Source organism: Sceloporus undulatus, chromosome 3 (genome assembly GCF_019175285.1).
Source record: "Sceloporus undulatus isolate JIND9_A2432 ecotype Alabama chromosome 3, SceUnd_v1.1, whole genome shotgun sequence".
NCBI lineage: Eukaryota > Metazoa > Chordata > Lepidosauria > Squamata > Phrynosomatidae > Sceloporus > Sceloporus undulatus.
Window position 1 is genome coordinate 154,709,315 of NC_056524.1, and position 21,119 is coordinate 154,730,433.

The 21,119-nt window shown below is 41.4% G+C and overlaps 1 protein-coding gene across 8 annotated transcripts in view; it reads left to right on the forward strand.

The window, feature by feature from the left end:
* ZMIZ1 (zinc finger MIZ-type containing 1) overlaps nucleotides 1–21,119 on the forward strand; it is a 371,096-nt gene that overhangs the window by 315,982 nt on the left and 33,995 nt on the right. For 6 of the 8 annotated variants that reach the window (XM_042457113.1, XM_042457112.1, XM_042457115.1 and 3 more), the window contains 6 exons: nucleotides 2,278–2,495; nucleotides 6,576–6,774; nucleotides 9,273–9,560; nucleotides 12,855–13,037; nucleotides 15,015–15,189; nucleotides 17,743–17,884. In XM_042457113.1, the coding sequence (XP_042313047.1) occupies nucleotides 2,278–2,495; nucleotides 6,576–6,774; nucleotides 9,273–9,560; nucleotides 12,855–13,037; nucleotides 15,015–15,189; nucleotides 17,743–17,884 (1,205 nt within the window). The remainder of the gene's footprint in view (nucleotides 1–2,277; nucleotides 2,496–6,575; nucleotides 6,775–9,272; nucleotides 9,561–12,854; nucleotides 13,038–15,014; nucleotides 15,190–17,742; nucleotides 17,885–21,119) is intronic. The other 2 variants (XM_042457114.1, XM_042457116.1) reach the window with 1 other exon arrangement.

A 21,119-nucleotide genomic window follows, 5' to 3' on the forward strand; every position in this document is an offset into this window, starting at 1 on the left:
ACCCACTTATTTATTGCAAAGTGCCATGTCCCTCTGGCTTTCTAGTAACAAACTCTGGCAAACTCTGTGCTGGGATGATGGCACATGTGCCCACAGAGAGGGCTCTGAGTGCCACCTCTGACACGCGTGCCAGAGGTTCACCATCACTGTCCTAACTCTTAAGAAATCCTGAGTAATCATTTTCTTTTGTAGGTGTAAAACGTATCAGTGGACCTCAGAAGACTGAATTTAGCGTAGTCTTATTCTATAAACTACTATGCAAAAAAAAATAAAAAAAAATCAAAGGGCCCATATTCTTATATGGAGAGGGTAAATTACAGCCCTGGGGCTGCATGCATCTCCCCCAGGCTGTTTTTGTAGGACTCTAAAGAATCTTGTTTCAATCCAGGTAAACCTTCAGTTTTTAGAAGTCCATGATAACTGTGATGATGACAAAAATAACGGAGCCGAAGCAGAGGCTGATACTGATAACCAGAGTTGCATCCGCACTGCAGAAATAATCCAGTTTGACACCACTTTAACTGCCATTGGTCAGTGTTATGGAATTATGAGAACTGTAGTTTTATGAGACATTTAACCTTCTCTGTTAGAGAGCTCTGGTGCCACCACAAAGTACAGTTCCCAGAATTCTCTAGCATTGAGCCAGAGATGTAGCCAAGGGGGGGTTCTTGGGGTCCAGACCCACCTTCAATTAGAAAAATGAATGGTGTGTGCTACTGTGCTGCCGCACCCAAGCCCTATTATAATGGTGGCACTTAGTCTGGACAACCCCCCCTTCCTAAAATCCTAGCTACGTCCCTGATTGAGCCATGATAGTTAAAGTGATGTCAAATTGGACCTATTTCTGCAGTGCAAAAACAGCCCAGAGCTCAGAAGATGAGTCTGATTAAATTTCATGCCTTTTCATTGAATCTTAGTCCCTACTCCTTTCCACACACTCTCCATCCCAATTTGTCTATTTGATATTGTGGAGAGGGAATATAAATCATTTTTCTTTGTTACTAATGTTGATGGTTTCTTCTGGGTTTTTTATTTTATTTTATTTTATTTTGGCTTGTTCTACATAAAGTAGAAAAACCAGAGAGGTTCCATACAGTTCAGGAGATTGTTATTCAATTTGTTACAAATCAAAATATATATATATATATATATAAATAAATAAATAAATAAATAAATAAATAAATGTATATTCCATTTGTAATAATTGTTTGAATATTTATTTATTTATTTATTTAGGTATTTATACCCCGCCCTTCAGCCCTAATGGCTCTCAGGGCGGCTTACATATACCAATTGTGATAAATTTGTGCCAGATAAAATTGCATATAGTCATGTTCCTAAAGTAACAGAGTGTCTTTCAATCTGTAAAAAGTGCTGATGTTGCATTATATATATATATTTTTCAATCTGAAAATTTCCATTTAGGGCTGGTGGTGGAAAAAAAGTCCCTCCCACCATGGCTTCAAAATTTCTGGAAATTTTACATCTCTGGGAAGAAGCCTGAGATAATAATGGTGAACAACAAAGATATGAACATACAAATATGTCTTTTTACAGATATAGGTCCATCCTACCTGGTATTCCTTTAACAGGAATGTGTACATATGCACAAACATAAACATACAGACTTTCTTAAGGTCCTTGAATTAGATTTGCCAGTGGATTGAACTTTTGGGTCCCTGTAGACAAAGCATATATCCTTGCACAAATTTGTGGCTCCTTGTAATAGAATGGGGGCTACACTGTCAGCTTCCTTAGACTTGCCCAGAGTTCTGTTCTGTGCTCCATAATTCCATTTGCTTCTATTATGACATAACCTGAAGCAACTGCCCAGTAGAAATATGGTCATGTGTGACACCAAGCAAACAATTGCATTATTACCCTGAGTTTGAGGTTGCCAGGTTGAAAATAGGACAAGGCTCCTGTACTCCAGTGGTTGTGCAGAAGAGGGAATTTCCGCAGGTGTTGCTTGTCACACAATGAGGTAACAAGCAACACTTGCTGAAATTCCCTCTTCTACACAGCTATTAAAGGGGTACAGAAGCCTTCTCCGATTTTCACTCTGGCCACTCTACCTTGAGCAAACCAAATAAGTTCTCTGGGGGAAGAGGAAGGAGCAACCCTCACTCAGTGATGGACAATTGGCAAGTATCATCCATTATTATATCTTCTGCCATCTCTTCACTTTCTATAGTAAAGTAAAAGATTTTTTTTTAAAGCCACAGTTATGTCAAAAGAATTCACTTTTTTCTTTCTTTCTCTCCCTCTGTTCCCCAGGTCTTGGGAAATCCCATGGCAAATGCTAACAATCCTATGAATCCAGCAGGAAATCCTATGGCTTCTGGGATGACAACCAGTAATCCTGGCATGAATTCGCCTCAGTTTGCTGGGCAGCAGCAGCAATTTTCAGCCAAGGCAGGCTCCAATCAGCCATACATGCAGCAAGGGATGTACGGACGGCCCAACTATCCAGGGAGCGGAGGCTTTGGGGGAAGGTGAGTCTGGTTCACATGGAACAGAAGCTGCACTTCTCATCCTGTTGCTGAGCTGGATGCGTTGAGTGAGCATGTTTTATGCAACAGTGGCTTAAAAGACAGAGCATTGTGACAGATTATTTTTGAAGCACACACCATTCTGAGGAGTATGGCACACTCTTTCTTACTGTCACTACACATAAATGAGAACTGTCCTGAGGGATACAGTTCAAAACCCATCTAATCTAGTGTTTCCCCCCTATATCGGCTAGTCTGGTGTCTATGGGGAGTGAATGAACAGGATATAATGATAAACGTTGCTTGCTTATTATTTGCCCTTAAAATCCAGAGTTTAGTGGTATGAATTCACCTCACTTGCTGGGCAGCAGTAACAGTTCTCAGCCAAGGCAGTTACTGATTCTGTAACTGGAGGCTTCGTTTAGCTGCCAAAGCTAATAGCCACTGATAGAGCTCTTCTCCATGAATCTGTCTAATCCATTCTTTTTAAAAATTTATTTCATAATACAATTATATAACATTGATGGAACTAACAGTGAGGGCACAGTTCATACGAGTTACAAAGTGTTATATTTTCTGAAGATGCCAGCAACAGATGCTGGCGAAACGTCAGTAATAAACTCTTCTAGAACATGGCCACATAGCCCGAAAAACCCACCCAAAAAACCCTATGGATGCCGGCCATGAAATCCTTCGACTTCATATGTTATGTTTTCAGCTAGTTATGTTTGAAAAGAGTTTGTTGGAGGAGGAAGATTACTTGTTACATTTTGAAAACCCCCTCCCCAAGGTTTAGATGGTATGATGTCAGATCTCTAATTCTGTTTTTAATATGTTCAATGAAGAGAAACCATTTTCAATTTAAGAATTCCCTTTGGTTCCAGGTCTTTAAGTGCTGTTAAATCATGTGATTCCCCCCCCCCATGTGTACAACATCTCACACTCACATAGTTTCCTTCACCGTAGCTTGTATAATGGATTCCATACTCATGTACATATGTATCAAGAAACAGCTGTTGCTGCCAGTTCGCATGACATTGGGATTAGGCAATGAGTTGGAATGTTTTTTTCAGTTTGGGAAGGAGAAAGAGACCAAACTGGAGAGATTCCATACTGATATCAGTGTTGGACCTCATTGAACATAAGAGATATACCCACTTTTTAACAGGTTCTGTCTTGCAAAGTCAGGAAAATCCCATATATATATATATTTTTGTGTGTGTGTGTACATATTTCCAGTTAAGTTTCTGTCTGCCATGTACACAAATAGCTTTTCAGTAGCTTTTGCAGGACTGTAGCCCTCTCACATTTCGTCCCGCACCCTCAGAACATCTGGGCAGCAATTACTTAGGGTGCCAGGGGCTAGGTTGACCTCCACCGCGAGGAAGACATTTTCCATCGCTGCCCCGGCCCTTTGGAATACGCTGCCCATAGAGCTCCGCTCGACCACCTCCCTGGCCCAATTTAGAAAGGACCTAAAAACCTTTCTATTCCAGCTTGCATTCCCCGACTAAAGTCCAGTGGGACTCCCTTCCTCTTCTGTGGCAAAGAGGATTGGCTAACCGGGGTTTTATTCTTTTATTCTGTTATTGTATAATTGTTTTTAATCTGATTGTATATGTTGTGTTTTTTTATTTGGCTGTGAACCGCCCTGATCTACGGAAGGGCGGTATAAAAATAAAAATTTTATTATTATTATTTATTAACTTCTGTATTTGCTGCTACTGCATCACATAAAAATGGCTTGATGGATTTTTATCGAATTAGAGGGCATGTCTAAAATATAAGTTAGGTGGCATAGGTGAAAGCACTGGGAGGGAACTCATGGCATCCCAGTTATTCCATATCTTCTCTCTCTGATGCTCTATAGAATCTGACATCATAGAGAGCTTATAACTCTTCTACTCTTCAAATTACTTAGATGACTGGAAATTTTTAATTTTCCCAGCAGACAGATATACATTTTTTGTCTTCTCTTAGTAGCCCTTTGCAATAAGGAAACAATCATGAAAGCATGGCCTTGGCTTCCCGAGTGTTCACTACTACAACAACCATAGAAACAGTGAAAAGAATTGATGAGAGATAAGAGAGAGTCGCATAGTTCACTACTGTACCATTTGTACAGATTGTGTATTTGGAGAATTGGTTAATCATGCCTTCCATGTAGGCTTTATCCTATTTATGAAAAAAAAAACCAAAACCACTAAGTTAGCAGAACCATGCCTAGTAAAACCACATATTTGCTTTTGGAGGAGCAGAGGCTGGGAGCCTGTCCAGGCTTAAAAGGAAATTAATCAAAATAGCCGAAAATGATTTGCTAATGGCTTAGGTTAATCAATTAAATCTAATAAACATCTAAAAGGGATTTAATTAACAGTGAAATTGTGATACAAACCACAGGCTTAGTAACGATTAACATTTTTTTAAGCTGGTACCTGAAGGTTATTGATAGTTATCAATGCAACCACTTAGTGTATGAGAATGAAGTCTGAAAGTTATTAATCTGAGCCCCTATAATAAAGGTATTGGGGGAGGGCAGTGGCCATTCTGCCCCAAAAACAGGTCGCAAAATCACTCCTTCTATGACCATATCTTCCAATCACTTCCAGTTACAGTTTTCAACATTTTTTTTTTCATTTTTCTTGGTGTTCTGAGTATTCTGGAGTAACAGAGATCAAGGGGACCCAAAGTGCCATGTTCTTCTGGTGGTTTGGATGTGGACACGGTGGATCAGTGGTTAAGACACTGACTCTGACGATTGCAAGATCAGCAAGTCAGCAGTTCAAGCCCAAAGTGCTGTGAGACAGAGTGAGCTCCCGTCACTAGTCCCAGCTTCTGGTAACCTAGCACTCCGAAAGCATGTAAAAGTGCAAGTAGATAAAGGGATACCACTTTGGTGGGAAAGTAACTACATTCTGTGCAGTCATGCTGGCCACATGATCATGGAGGTCGTCTTTGACAACACTGGCTCCATCCACTTAGTAACAGAGATGAGCACCATCCCCTACTGTCGGACACGACTAGACAATCTTGTCAAAGGGAAACCTTTACCTTTTTTCATGGCAATCAGATTTTTTAAAGAGAGGAGATTGGGTATTTCACAGTATCTCCAGGAGGTTTCAGGTGATGCATATAGCCCATGGGCTGGACTTTTCCTACCCCTAGCTTAAAGTGTAATGGCTTCAGTGTTGCCCTGGCTTTAGGGTTGATTGTGTCAACACAGGAATTTAAATAAATTCACAACTGATATTCAGTTGATAAGCTATTGGATCAGTGTATTTTTACTTATCAAATACAGTAAGATATGGAAAATTTAAGTTATATTTAGTATGACTGTGGCATAAATCAATATGAAAGTGGAAACTACTAATTTCTGTGAAGAAAACACTATAGGGGAGTACATTCATTGTGCTAGAGTTGTTAGTATTCTCTGAAGGCTGTGCAAATAAAGCTACCATTATTACATACCAATATAGGTTCAGTCTCCCTTATCCAGAATTCCAGAATCTGCAAAATTCCGGAATCCAAAATTGTCCACATATGTGGCAGTTAGTGACACTTTTGCTTTCCAATAGTTCAGTGTATACACACTTTGTTTCATGCAAAAATTATTTAAAATATGTATAAAATTACATTCAGGCTATGTTTATAAGATGTATAGAAAACATAAATGAATTTCATTGTGTTTTATTTATGTATTTATGTATTTATTTATTTATTCATTCATTCATTCATACCCCGCTCTTCAGCCAAGGCTATCAGAGCAGCTTACAATTTGTTAAACACTTCCCTGCCCTCAGGCTTACAATCTAAAAAAAGACAAGACACAAAAGGAGAAGGGAATGGTAGTAGGGAAGGGTCCCATCTCCAAGATATATTCTTATGTATACACAAATATTCCAAAATCCAATAAATAAATAAATAAACTGGTCACATCCTTATATTTTGTATAAAGGGAGACTCAACCTGTAAAAATATCTAACCTCTTGTTTTCATTATGCCTGTGCTTTTAGTATAGTTTTTATTTTAGGGCCAAATGCAAGCTCAAAGACTGATAGCTTTAATTTCATTTCTCTCCCTTAGCTACCCAGGAGGCCCCAATAACCCTTCAGGGATGGGGATCCCACCCCACACCAGGCCGCCTGCTGATTTCACCCAACCAGCCGCCGCCGCTGCTGCTGCCGCAGTTGCAGCCGCTGCTGCTACAGCCACAGCTACTGCCACAGCCACCGTTGCAGCCCTCCAGGAAACACAGAACAAAGAAATGAATCAGTATGGACCGGTAAGAGAATACCATCGCATCTACTCCTTTCCTATTTGTTATGCTTTTTTTAAAATAGAAATTATGCCTACACTGACAAAAGCCAAGCTCATTTTTGGAAGACATTACTTAAAAAAAGAAGCAGATAAATGCTCCAGGGAAATTGTGACTGAAATCCCCATCTTATTACAATTTTAAATGGACAAAAGGTATGCCGGATCCGAAATCCTGTGGCCTTGTTAAGTTGGAGGTGCTTTGTTTCAAAATCAGCATCTTGAGGATCTCTTGTTATTACATTGCTGGTTTAGAACATTTTTAAATAGACAAGCAGGCAGGCAGAGGTAACATTTGTACGACCTCGAATTCTGATAGGAAATCAAAGAATATGCAATCATCCTAGATCAGATTCAACTTGGATTTTAACAAAGGTCCATTTTCGCTCATCTCTCAAACCACTACAGTCACCATGGACCACTTGACATAATTTACATTCACTTGACTTACAATGTGAAGTTCTGTTCTTTAAGTTCTGTCTGATGCTTTGTACTGATCAGTCCTCTCTTGTCCTCTCCATTCCTTGTCCCCCCTGGGCTGAGTAGAAATGTAATTCTTCACTAACGTTATTCTTGAAGCCGTAAACAGTATTAGCAATTTCATTCCTGCTGCACAAAATTTTTCAAAATTTCCACATTATCTAAAGACTACTAGCAGTTCAGGCGTTATTATATACAGTACAAAATTCAAACTTGGGTTTTCTGCACAGAGACAATATTTGCTGCACAGAAGAAAAGGTTGTTTATTTCACAGAAAATGTTGTACTTGAGGATTTATTCTGTGCAAAGGTTTGTACAGAAACGGATCCTTTTTTGCCCAATAGACAGCCTTTTCTGCATAGAAAATAATATTTCTGCACTGATAAACTAAGTCTGTTTACCTTGAGAAAAGATGTTGAGATTGCTATTATTTACTGTGTAAAAATGCTGTTTCCTGCACAAGAAAAGCTCTCTTGCGCCAAAAAATTTGTCAGACTTGGCACACAGTAAAATCCCTAATTGCAAAGATTGTCATGTGGCAGGTGACTCTTCTTTAGGATTCCCTGAAACTCGAGGAAGACGATTGTCAAATATTTTCTAATATTCTTTTCATCCCTAGTACAGAATACACATGCACCAGGAAAAAAAATGGACTAAATCCTACTTTTGGTTTTAGGTAGAATTGGGACTGTGGTTATATTTTAGGGGTGTTAGCTCTACCTGCCCTGGCTCTGCTTACTTTTAGCTCTGCTAAAATGTCAGCTGCACTGCTTTTTGCCTCACCAGTGCAGAAGGAACAAGCTGCTACTGTATAAAGTTCTTTTCTTCTTGTGAAAAGAAAAACAAGACTAGATGCATAGAAACCTATACATGTATTGATGGGTGGCCTCAAATCATTGTCTGCTCTTTAGAACTCTGTTATCTTAGCCTCTGAGATTTATTCCATCCTAGAAGCCAATCTCAGACCTCTGCACCTGAGCAAATCATTCCAAAATATAACCGAGTTGTCTGTAAAAGGAACAGTGGCTTTCTCTTTTAGCTTCAGACACATGCATAAACAGAAGTGTTGTCTAGCCTTTCAAATGATGAGCACCAACAGGATCTTCCAAATGAACTTATCTCTAATACAAACAATACAGATCCCTTCCAAGAAACATATTCAGGGCTAAATGTGCTGACTATATAGCAAAGTACAGTAACATTCCAAATCCACAAAACTAATACCTTTAGTCAGACAACCAAAATACAAAAAGCAAATTGTTGAAGCTCCCCTATTATTTCTCTTTTTGTTGTGTTAACTTCAGACCATTTCTGTAAGTTGTTCTCTAAGGTGAACATATCTCACAGGGTGTTCTTGGCAAGATTTGCTTAGAGTGGGTTTGCCATTGCCTTCATGAGAGGGGCTGCGAGAGTGTGATGTGCCCAAAATCCCCCAGGGGGTTTCCATGGCTGAGCGGGGATTCAAACCCTGGTCTCCTGAAGTTCTAGTCCAACACTCAAACCACTACTCCTCACTCACTCTTATTGTTCCTCCTAGGGGTGTAGTACAGTTAGCCCTCCTAATAGGTGGGCTTGACTTCCGCGGCTTTGAGCTTATGCGGAAGGCAAGCCCCATTAGAAGTAATGAGGCACATAAGCGCACCGTGCGCCCTGCATGCCACCGCGTGCATGCGCCTAATTATTTCCTATGGGGCTTGAGCATACGCTCTTTTCCCCATACGCGGGGGATTCCGGAATGGATCCCCTTCATATAGGGAGGGCGGACTGTACAGGATTTTCATAGGTCTCAGAAAATTATCATACACTGCCTATTTGTTGCTCTTAGAATTCCAATAATATTTATCATAAGCAAAGACAAAGAGAGAGACAAAGGAAGTGGACGGATTTGTTTGAAAATGCGACATTATCTCTGAGTCCCATCAAGTTGGCTCCCCCTCCCATTTTTAATGCATGTCGCATTTTATTCTTTTTTTTCTTCTGTTGAAGGTTTGTTCCTCTTTCCAGATGGGTCCAACTCAGGCTTACAACAGCCAATTCATGAACCAGCCTGGTCCTCGTGGCCCTGCTTCCATGCCGGGCAGCATGAATCCTGCAACAATGGGAGCAGGCATGACGCCCTCCAATATGACCGGGCCACCTATGGGCATGAACCAGCCCAGGCCACCTGGAATGAGTCCCTTCAACCATGGCCAAAGGATGCCGCAGCAAGCCTACCCTGGCCCACGCCCCCAGTCTTTGCCTATGCAAGGCATGAAGAGACCATATCCAGGAGAGGTAAGTAGCATGAAGGCTATCCTGTTCTTTTGCATAGTAGATGGGCTGTGTGTTTTGTAATGTGGATGATGGGTTGTCTGCAGAAAGCCTACTCATGACCTGTGCACCCTCTAGTTCTGTGATACCCAAAATAGGTGGTACTACCCTTTTGGGGGCGGTCGAAAAATCGGGGTGATGGCAAGGGAGAAGGGGGCAGAAGGGGCGGGCTTCAGTCAAAATATTGGCATACAAGAGAGACAAGGCAATCCAGTTGCATTTAGGATGATGGTGAGTATGAGGAGTTAGAGCATGTGACAGCACAAGAGTGGCAAAAAGAAACGCTGACATTTGGGACCTTGCTTAAGCTTTCTGAGCTTTGCCAGAATGTAGCTGGAAGGTTAGAGCTGCGCTGCTGCTCTTGCTTACTTTCACTGGAGGTGGCAGAAGGAACAATGTTTGTCAGGATGGGGGACCATTAGAAGCTGTGTAGCGAAGGCATGACTTTGGGGACGGAATATACAGGATGAGTTTTTAAAAGATTATTTTCCCTTTCTCTTCTGTTTCAGATTGAGGGGCTCAACAGCTGCCCCTTTCCTTGCTGGATTGGGGCTATAGCAGCAACACACAGCCACCCCAATCTGGCCTTTCCATGACACAAAAAGAAGCAACAAAAAGCCGCTTCTCTTTGTGCCACGGAAAGGGCACCCTAGCCACCCCCGCCTCAGCTTCTTTGGTGCAGTGCATATAAACGTTTTGCCAGACATAGCATCTGGTCAATCAGGCGGCGTGGGGGTGAAATGAGGGCAGCTGACGGGCAGTCACCATGCCCCCACTCTGCCTGCATGTTGGCTCTTTATGCAAATCTGTAGAGGCTCTAACAGTCCTTCCTTGCGTGGGGGGCACATGTCTCCTATTGCCCCCTTCGCAAGGCTGACAAAGGCAAGAGGCTTCTTGATTGCTGCTCAGCCATCTGCTCCCAAGATGACCAGATGCAAAGGGAGCAGCGACCAAGAAGACTCTTGTCTGTGCCAGCCTTTGCTCTAAGATTACATGAGTGAGAGGGTTCTCAGTTGCTGCTCGAGGTGATACTTGGTTACTGCAATGGAACAGCCAGCCAGGTAGCCTTATTTTTGTTGTAAGGCCAGTGTCGGGGAGAGAGAGGAGCAGGCCTGGGCCACTGCTGCTGCTGTATTTGCACATGAAAGGCTGAGGTGGAGGAGGGTAGTGGTGAGCTGGACACAGCTAAGGTAGACACCGCTGGCCATTTGGCAACTGCACAAACAGTAGACATAATAAGAAATAGGTGTTGTGAGGAAAGGGGGTGGTACCCTGAAAAATTTGGGGAACCGTTGTTCTAGATTCATAGAGTTGGAAAAGACCACAAGGACCATTCAGTCCAACCCCTACCATGCAGGAAATCTCAATCAAAGCATCCCTGACAGATGGCCATCCAGCCTCTGTTTGAAGACCTCTGAGGAAGGAGACTCCACTACACTTCGAGGGAGTTTGTTCCACTGTCAAACAGCCCTTACTGTCAGGAAGTTCCTCCTAATGTTGAGGTGGAATCTCTTTTCCTACAACTTGCATCCATTGTTCTGCATTCTAGTCTCTGAAGCAGCAGAAAACAAGCTTGCTCCCTCCTCAATATGACATCTCTTCAAATATTTAAACAGGGCTATCATATCACCTCTTAACCTTCTCTTCTCCAGGCTAAACATACCCAGCTCCCTAAGTCGTTCCTCAAAGGGCATGGTTTCCAGACCCTTCACCATTTTGGTTGCCCTTTGAACACGCGCTCCAGTTTTTCAATATCCTTTTTAAATTGTGGTGCCCAGAACTGGACACAATATTCCAGGTGGGACCTGACCAGAGCAGAATAGAGTGGAACTATTACTTCCCTTGATCTAGACACTATACTTCTATTGATGCAGCCCAAAATCGCATTGGCTTTGTTAGCTGCTGCATTGCACTGTTGACTCATGTTCAGTTTGTTGTCTATTTGGACTCCCAGATCCCTTTCACATGTAGTTTCATTCAGCTAGGTAACACCCATCCTATATCAGTGCATTTCATTTTTTCACCCTAAGTGCAGTACCTTGCATTTTTCCGTGTTGAAATTCATTTTGTTAGCCTTGGCCCAGCTTTCCAGTCTATCAAGGTCATTTTGAATCTTGATCCTGTCCTCTTGGGTATTAGCTACTCCTCCTAATTTGGTGTCATCTGCAAATTTGAGAAGTATGCCCCCAATTCTGTCATCCAAGTCATTGATAAAGATGTTGAATAGAACTGGGCCCAGCACAGAGCCCTGTGGGACCCCACTGATCTCTTCTCTCCAGGATGAAAAGGAGCCATTGTTGAGCACCCTTTGGGTTCGGCCAGTCAACCAATTACAAATCCATGTAACAGTTACATTGCCTAGCCCATATTTCACTAGCTTGTTTGCAAGAATGTCATGGGAAACCCTGTCAAAAGCCTTAGTGAAATCAAGATATACTATATCCACAGCATTCCCTTCATCTAACAAGCTGGTAATTTTTATCAAAAAAGAGATTAGTTCTTGAAAGATGTGGAAGTATGAGAGCTCCATGCAAGTCTTCTAGCAGAGCTGGAAGAGGATATCATCATGGTATTATCAGCAGCACTAGATTTTGTTTTTTCAGAAGATACTGATAAACAAACTACAATCTTGAGATACAATACATGCTGGAAAATTCTTGAATTACTTGGTCTCAAAGATGTTCTGTCTTAGATGGAGCTCTAGTCTGCCATTTATTTAGCATAATGGTTGATACCTGAATGTTTTAGGTCTATAAAATCTGCTCCACTATTAATCTCTACATTTTTTCCACATCACCTTTCTTCAACCTTATTTATTTTTGTAGTGTTGTAAAATGTAATAATTTGTAATGGGATGCTTCATGTCAAATTTAACCACTTTTAAAATGCCATAAACCAGAGTGAGAAAGATTTAAAAATGTTTTTCATTGTTAGCAGGAATGTATATGGGACTTTGCCTGTAGTGTGTCACATTCTGTAAATGTCCTTTAAACCATACTGTTTTGTGTGCCATCAGACTTCACTTCTTGTGTCTGAGCCATGGAAAGATCGGGCTGATTAACCTTACTAATGTTCAATGTAGACAGTCAATTAAACAATGAATCGTAAGCTTTGTATTACTACACAGTATTTGCAAGTGTTAAGATATTTTAAAATTAAAAAGGAACCTTATGATTAATTTTATTTGAAGCTAATTTTGGTACGTGCATATGAGTATTCAACTAAAGGTTAAAAATGTGTGTGTTGTTTACAAAATAGCCAAATTATGGAAACCAGCAGTATGGACCAAATAGCCAGTTTCCATCCCAGCCTGGTCAGTATCCAGCTCCCAACCCTCCAAGACCCCTTACGTCTCCCAACTACCCTGGACAAAGAATGCCAAACCAGCAAACCACAGGACAATATCCTCCTCCAACAGTCAACATGGGGCAATATTACAAGGTGAGAACAATTTTTCTTTTATACCCATATTTTATTAATTATCAGAGTTTGTTTCCTCCAACCCTAATCCTTTGAATTCATGATACAGTCTGCCCTCCCCATACATGGGGGATCCGTTCTGGACACACACACACCCCGCCCCCGGTGTATGGGGGAAAGAGTGTATGCTCAAGCCCCATTGAAAATAATGGGGTGCACGCATGGTGCACAGTGCAGGTATGCGCCCCATTACTTCTCCTGGGGTTGCCTGCTACGTAAGCTCAAAGCTGTGGAAGGCAAGCCCGCCTATGGGGTGGGCTGACTGTATATTCATTAAAATTAGGTTGAAACTAGAAGCAAGTAGTAAACTAGAATCTTCTTCCTGAGTGTTTGTGAAGTCCTGGTGAATTTGAATAATAAACTGTTGCTCAACTATTATCTATTTATCTCTCAGCTTTCATTATTCATACAAAAATACAATAAAAGTCAAACATTGCATCCCACAGCTTGTAACATACAGATGCTCCACTTTTAGTTCTGCCATGTTGCAATATGGATGGATGTAAAGAATGGTTTAAAATATAGTTTTTCTGCTGCTTTGTCCCTTGATAAGGTAACAAGAAACAGAATCCAGTCTATGAAAAATACTATGCCTAAAGTGGGGGGAGAGAGGGGGGCGAGGAGGTGCTTTTCCCAGAAAGGCACTTACTTCTGGATAATCAGTTGGGAGGCATATGTTGGCACTGGCAGTGTATGCAACTAGAGCCACCTCACATTCTTGGTAGTTTCCTTTTGGTGCCTTAAAAATCTTCAGAATGGGGTGGGGCCAGTAGCGTCACTTTAGGGGTGTGGGGGGTGCGAACTGCATTGGGTGATACCCTAGAAGGAGGTGACATCTGGTCAGTCTCTGGCCCTCTCCGGGGCCGTGCGCCTTCTCCCCAGCCCTTTCTGGGCCACACATGTGCTTCCGCCACCCTCTCTGGGACCACATGGCTTCATCCCGGCCCTTTCCAGGGCAGCGCACATGCTCCCCCACCCTCTCCAGGGCAGAGCAGCTGCTCCCTGAGGGCACATGGGGGCATGCCCGATCACACATACACGGAAGTCCCCCCACCCTATAAGTGACTGCAACAAATGACACCAACCCTAGGGATGCCACTGGGTGGGGCTGAAGTGTGAGGTGGTGATAATCTTACCTTCACCATCCTCACTTCTTTTCCCCCAAGCACTCAGAAACACGAGCATACACATCTGTTCATTCATGTATAAATGTTTTGAAACACACTGGAAGTGTCAGTTCCTAAAACTCACATTCACACCCTGGCCCTCTTTCCTGTCAAAAGACTGAGTGATGATACTTTGGGCAAAAGACACCGTAAGATGGCAATTTCCAATAGTCTACACTTTCCCTACCCTCATCCTCCCTTCATGGAAATGGTGGGGGTCAAACTCTGAAACTCTTGTTTCAAGGTTTTCAAGGCACCTGGAGTTGATAGTTCTCAGCAGAGCATGCCTTTCCCTGATCTTCCATCACAGTAGGTAGGCAGAGCATAAGAAGCCATATGGTGCAAGCAGAAGGAAAAGGGAAAAGGCTAAGGGTGAGAAGGGTGTGGGCCTAAGGAGGTGAAACTGATGCTGACTAGGGATGTGTGTAGGCTACCTCTGATCCAAGACCAGTGGCTTAAATTGCTTCTCCTAAAGATTCCCATGTAGACGGCAAAATCAGGGTATATAATAATGAATGACTGATAAACAGCTTTACTTATATACCAACTTCATACTGAACTAACAGTGTCTATGCGCTTTACAACTATAAGCTAAAGATAAAGCTGGGTTGGACCTGGTGGATCACAAGTTGTGCAAGGCTTGTATTATTGTTAGATATATCATATGTTCCTAGTTCTGTTCATATCATCTGGAGGTTTAGCCTTCATTCTTTGGGCCAGGATACTGCAATAATTTCTCTCTCTTTGTTGGATTGCAATCATTATTTTACAGCCATCAAGGCCTGTTCCTGTAGCAAATTACCCTCACTCACCTGTTCCAGGAAATCCCACACCACCTATGACACCAGGGAGCAATATTCCTCCATACCTGTCCCCTAATCAAGATGTCAAACCGCCATTCCCGCCTGACATTAAGCCAAATATCAATGCATTACCACCACCTCCAAGTAAGTAGCAAATAAAGCATCTATCTTTCATAACCCTGCTCTCTCCAACTGTATGCTGTGTGTCCTAGAAATATTGCTTGGTGAATATTGTCCTGATTAGCCCTTTTAGTGACACACTTTTGACAGTCCAATATATTTATGAAATGTATACAAAGCATGCAAAATAAAGAATCAGTGTCATCCTAAACCCATATTGGGTTGGTGCATTTTGTTAGGCCATCTGAAAAGTCACAAAATGCCATGCAATACTGTATTTCTAATTCTCCAGAACTGTTCATCAGACAAGATGCTAAAGCAAAATGAGGTGGGAGAGAAAAGAAAAAAGTGCCAGTGTTTAAGGCACTGAATCTGCATTTGATAGTTTTCCTTAAGAAGGAAAGTAGGAAGTGTGAGGACATATTCCAATTAGGTTCTACCAGGAAATGAAATGGTTTGAGATATCTGGGAATCTGTCAAGGGCTACAGGAAGAGACCACATACAGAGAGAAAAAAGGCTGATGCCACAAATTAAGTATTGGCTGGAGAAGGGTTAGTTCTGATTGCACATGCATATGCACGCACATGTACACACCTCTATGCACACATACATATGGGCACAGATAGTATACAATCGTGCTTAAACTTTGAGCTATTATGGACCCTTCTGAGAATCTAATAAAAACTATGGACCTCCTCCCCAGAGAGATATACATAAACACAGACATTCAAAACATTGCACATTTTTAATTGCACTAGAGATTTGAATGAAAACATTACCACAAAAACGGCAAGGAATAAATTTTACTTTGCTGAGATGGCATGAGAGTTTTTTCTCCATGGTCTGCTGCGGCAAAGACTAAATTTGACAAGGTGACCCGACTTCAACTGGACACACTCTGATATGGCAGCTCTATACTGCCAGCCATGCTAGACCAGTGATTCCCAGCTTTTCATCCCTTGAATGTTTTGGTCTTGAGCTCCCAAAACTCCTAACTGTTGCTCAAACTGACTGGTGATTCTGGGAGTTGAAGTCCAAAACACCCGAAGGACCAACATTTGGGAATCAATACAATACAGTGCGCCCTCCCCATACGCAGGGTATCTGTTCCGTACCCCCCCTCCCCGCATATGGGAAAAAGAATGTGTTCAAGCCCCATAGAAAATAATGGGGCACGTGCTCATGGCAGCGTATGGGCTGCATGGCACGGGTACGCACCCATTGCTTCTGCCGGGGCTTGTCTTCCACGTAAGCTCTAAGACACAGAAGGCAAGCCCACCTATGGGGAGGGCTGACTGTACATACAATACTGTGACAGGAAACATGCATCATTTAACGGGAAGGAAATCGAAAGGAAACAACTTTTTTCCTGCACCACACTCATGGACTATCTGAAGGGCATCCATTGACTCCAGGTTAAGAATGCTCTAGATTCGAACTGTGGAGACTCCACATCATGCCTTTGGAGGCTATAGGTCATGCTCTTCTGTGTTATATCATGCATTACACTGGAGAAAGTACATAGAGCCTAGATTGTGTAGTTCCAGTCTGGAATCCTACTGCTGAACAGCAACATTTGCTAATTTCCAGGACTCACAAAAAGCAAAGGTTGGCCAAAGGAAAAGTTGCAAAAATTGTATTATGATAATATCTTATTAGGCCAACTGAAACATCACAAAATAATAGAAATACTAATCTTGGGTAATCTTGTGTGGAAGAAAATGTAATTGAAACCACTGGGACATTTCATAATAAAAGCAGGTAAGATCAGCTTGACCAGAAAAAATTATCCTTAACCTATTATATTGGATAACGGAGGATGGGAGTTTCTCCCCCTCTAAGGAGTTTATCACACAGGGCACTTAACCGCTGCCCAAGTGTTACCTGAATGTTTCAGGAGTGCCGGAAGTGGGATCATCCGTCGCACTTCTGAATAAAATTTGTTAATAAAAATGGCTTTTCTGAGGCTTCAGAAAACCAAAACAAGTAGAAGGCTTACAGTGTAAACTAACAAAGAAGGGAGGGAAACACTAAGGTGAATTATAAATCTTCAATACTAAATGCAATGATTGTAATGAAGACATTATTTGGAATATTTAAGCTCTTTTCTTTTTGGTTATTACTTTTGTCCCCAGGAAACTATGAGGAGTGATCCAGATTTGACCTTTTCTCCCTGTTCACAGGCAAAGTGGGGAAAACACCTAGGGAGCTTCTGTAGGAATTTGAGGACAAGATGCCACCTGGCCTTACTATCTCAGATTCAAATAATCTTGGAATCTTGTTCTTGTTTGCTAGGCATATTGTGTGAGATAAGACAAAGCAAAGCTGCCTCCTCACAGACTTAGCATTAAACTATAGGTATGGCAAGAAAAGTGATGAGCATGAGGGGCTGCAGAAATGCTTGTCAGTCTGGTCTTACCCATGGATAGGAGAAACTGGAAACAATAATGTCAGGTTAGGCCACAAATTCAAGCCCAGGGAACCATGTGATATTGTCCAGTATAAATATGTGTGTTATTATTGCACTGCAGATGCTAAATGGAAAGTTCACATTTTCTCTCCCTCTTTGATCCCAGCCAACCATAATGATGAACTGCGGCTGACGTTCCCTGTGAGAGATGGAGTTGTATTAGAACCTTTCCGGCTGGAGCACAACTTGGCAGTCAGCAACCACGTCTTTCACCTACGGCCCACCGTCCATCAGACACTAATGTGGAGGTAGAGTTGTGAAGCAATCTAGGGGTAACTTTGCAATGCTGAGAACAGACATGATGCTTTTTCCTTGGTTGGAAGGAGGGATTGACTCTATTGAGTTTGGGCTTGGGAAGCATAGCCAAAGGTTCAAACTCTAGGCCAATGAAAGGTCAGATCATGGCCCTCTCAAATGGCTACCATTCTTTGTGTAATGAGAACAGAAATAACGAGGAAATTGTTAATGATCTCTCTTAAAAAGGAGCATTTGATCTACTACCTGTTTATGTGTAGCTAGTATACATAAGCCATTAAATTAATAAATAATAATACAATCCTATTGAACATAGCAATTTAGATTCAGACCCCAGTAATCTAAATATTAAGACTTTGAATGTCTCAGAGGAGCTGTACTGCTTAGGTAGCAATCAAGTTTGCTGTGTTTACACTTGTGTTATTTTACACTGTATAAGGTATAGTAAATAAAAAGCATGGGTGATGAGCATGGATCTTTAAATAATTGTGTAGGCATCTTATGAAGAAACCCATTTGGCACTTATAGACACTTGTATACAAGTGCATTGAATCCCTAGAATCTCTTACAAAAGCATCACAGACAGCTGGGGTAAACAGGACTGTCACTGCTCTTATTTAATATGTCTGCCCAATCGGTTGTCTCTATGCAAATCCACCTACTTGATTGCTTTGGACCTGATTCACCAACTACTTTGAGTACCTTCAAAACTACTTTTTGTTTTCTTTGCTGAAGAACATATCTTTATGACAGTCTCAACAATTTCAGGGCTGATCAGCAAGCTTTGGCATTTTCTGGAAAGTGTACTTTTTGGACCATTCTGCAGGGAATTTAGTGTGAAATAAATTTTAAAGAATGTAGGTGTTACCAGGCAAACTTAAGTTTAATTCAAATCATAAGCAAAATCATCAGTATTACCCCAGGCAACACAAGGTAGATTTCCTTGTTCATGCACAAACCATGATTAGGTACAGTAATATATTCAGGCATAGCTGTATGGGCCATACAGTAAAATAAAACAAAATACAAAATCCGCAAAGGAGTGATACCCCTATTGTGTGAGGCACAGAGACCATGGAGAAGAACTTTACTGGCCAGCAAAAATACCCAAAACACATAATGCAAGCCTGAATTTCTCAAGAAGTCTCTCTACAGCTACATCTGGAAAAACATTTAGGCAATTACAGTCACCCCTCCTAACTTGCAGATCTAGGATCCGCACCCTTGAATATCCATGGAGGGGTGACCTCCGCTATTTCCAATGGCACACACACCCAGACTGCATGCAAAGGGGCACACCCCATTCAACCTATGAGGCTTGAATATGTGCAAGCCCCCGTTTTCGGGGGGGGGGGGCAGAACGGATCCCCTGCGAAAACGGAGGTTCAGCTGTATAGTCTAAAAAAAAGTTTTACCTTTGTTGGAGGTAGAAGTCCCTATCCTTATTTCCCTCTTGTTTAGGATTCCCCTTTTGTGGCTAAATTGCCTTCATCAGGCAAAAGATGTTTTTAAAAAACCATACAAGAGGAAGAAAAGTGTCGGTACAGGAGTCATAGGCCAACATTTTGTACAGATGTTGTCCCTGCAGTACGTGTGTATTCTGTATAAATGTGAGCCTTGCTTACACTTAAACCAATCTCCTCGTAAGTTTCTGGCAGTTTGGACAGAACTGGGCAGGAAACAGAGTATCTCACCAGAAGAAAGAATGTTGCTCAGAGGGAAATTAAATTAATCAGGTCCAATGAAAATAATCAAATCAGCTTTAGGCCCAGCTACCAAGAGTGTTAATAGGAACTCAGAATCACACTCAGACATATCACTTTCAGATGGTCCTGTGAACCGCTATTTTAATGAGGAGAAGCCACCAGGTTTAATTAAGACACCTGCTTTTCCTCAGACAGGCCATGGTAAGAAATCCCAGATTTTAGCGTGACAGTTAGCCTTCTGCAAAGTGCAGAATGAAAAACCAAATATCTAAATGTGTGTGTCAGGTTGGCACATCCCAGAGTGGTAGCCATTTTAACCTATTCTGGCAGAACAACAAAACAAAGCCAAGATTCCAGTAACTACTAAGAAGCTTATGCCATGTAGTCTAATAAGCAGCCCATTTCATATGGTACAAAAAAGCAGAATCGCTGATAAGTCTGGTTTATCATGAACAAACAAATTAAAAATTCTACAATTCTGAGCTGTTTGTCAAGGGAACAAGAAGGTGAAGTACAACACCTAAACAAAGTACATCTAGAAATTCTGTTTATTTTAGTGGCTGTTAGTTTAGTTGAAATGAAGCAAGAACAATCATAAGCCAGAATTCTTAGCCATTGTACCTCAGTGTGACATGTGAATTGGCCCATTGTGGCACAAGAATGCTACCTCTAAACCTCTGTTGGAAGGATATTCCACAATTATTTTTAGGGCAAGGGATACAGTGACATGAAATCATACCTAAATCTGATTGTGGTGGTGATGGTAGTAGTAGTAATAGGAGTGGTGGTAAAGTTGTTCAGTTACCACTTTTCCTACAGAATAATGCTAAGAGAACTCACAAGGACAGCCAGACAAAACAATGCAGCAAAGATAAAACTGTAAATATTTGACATCAATTTTGAATAGTTCATATATAATGCATGTCTTTTATAGCCACATTAGCTAACTAACAGAATAACATTCCATCAATTAAATTCTTCTAAATATATGAAAAAACCCATTACCCTACATGAATGAGAGCAACCATGACAATAATATACCCATTTATCTAACCAACTGTTCACTAATCCTTAAACAACTTATTCACGAAAATATCAGTTGCAGCAAATAAATCAATCTTAACATGTGCTACAGTTTAAACCAATTTATCAAAATCTTTCCAACTAGTAGCATTACAATAAGGCAGAAGAAAGCAACATTAAATTAATCTCAACTAGCAGAAAAGCAGCAGAGGACATACTCAGAACATCATTTCCTTCACTCACCATTACAGTTATTAGCCAGAGGAGTTTTAATATTCAAAGCTGTTTACTCTTATAGTGGACCTCACCTAGACAGGGTTTTTCCATTCAAGTTCCTTTCTTCTGTTCTTTTTCTTATCATCGCTTTTTGTTTGAGATCTGTTTGGAATTTGCAGTTGTGAAGAAACCTCAATAAATCTTTGGCTCCATAGTCAGTTCTGGTACCCAACTGGAGGAATTCTATGCCTGAGGAGTCAAATACTTTGTAGGGCCCAGGTGT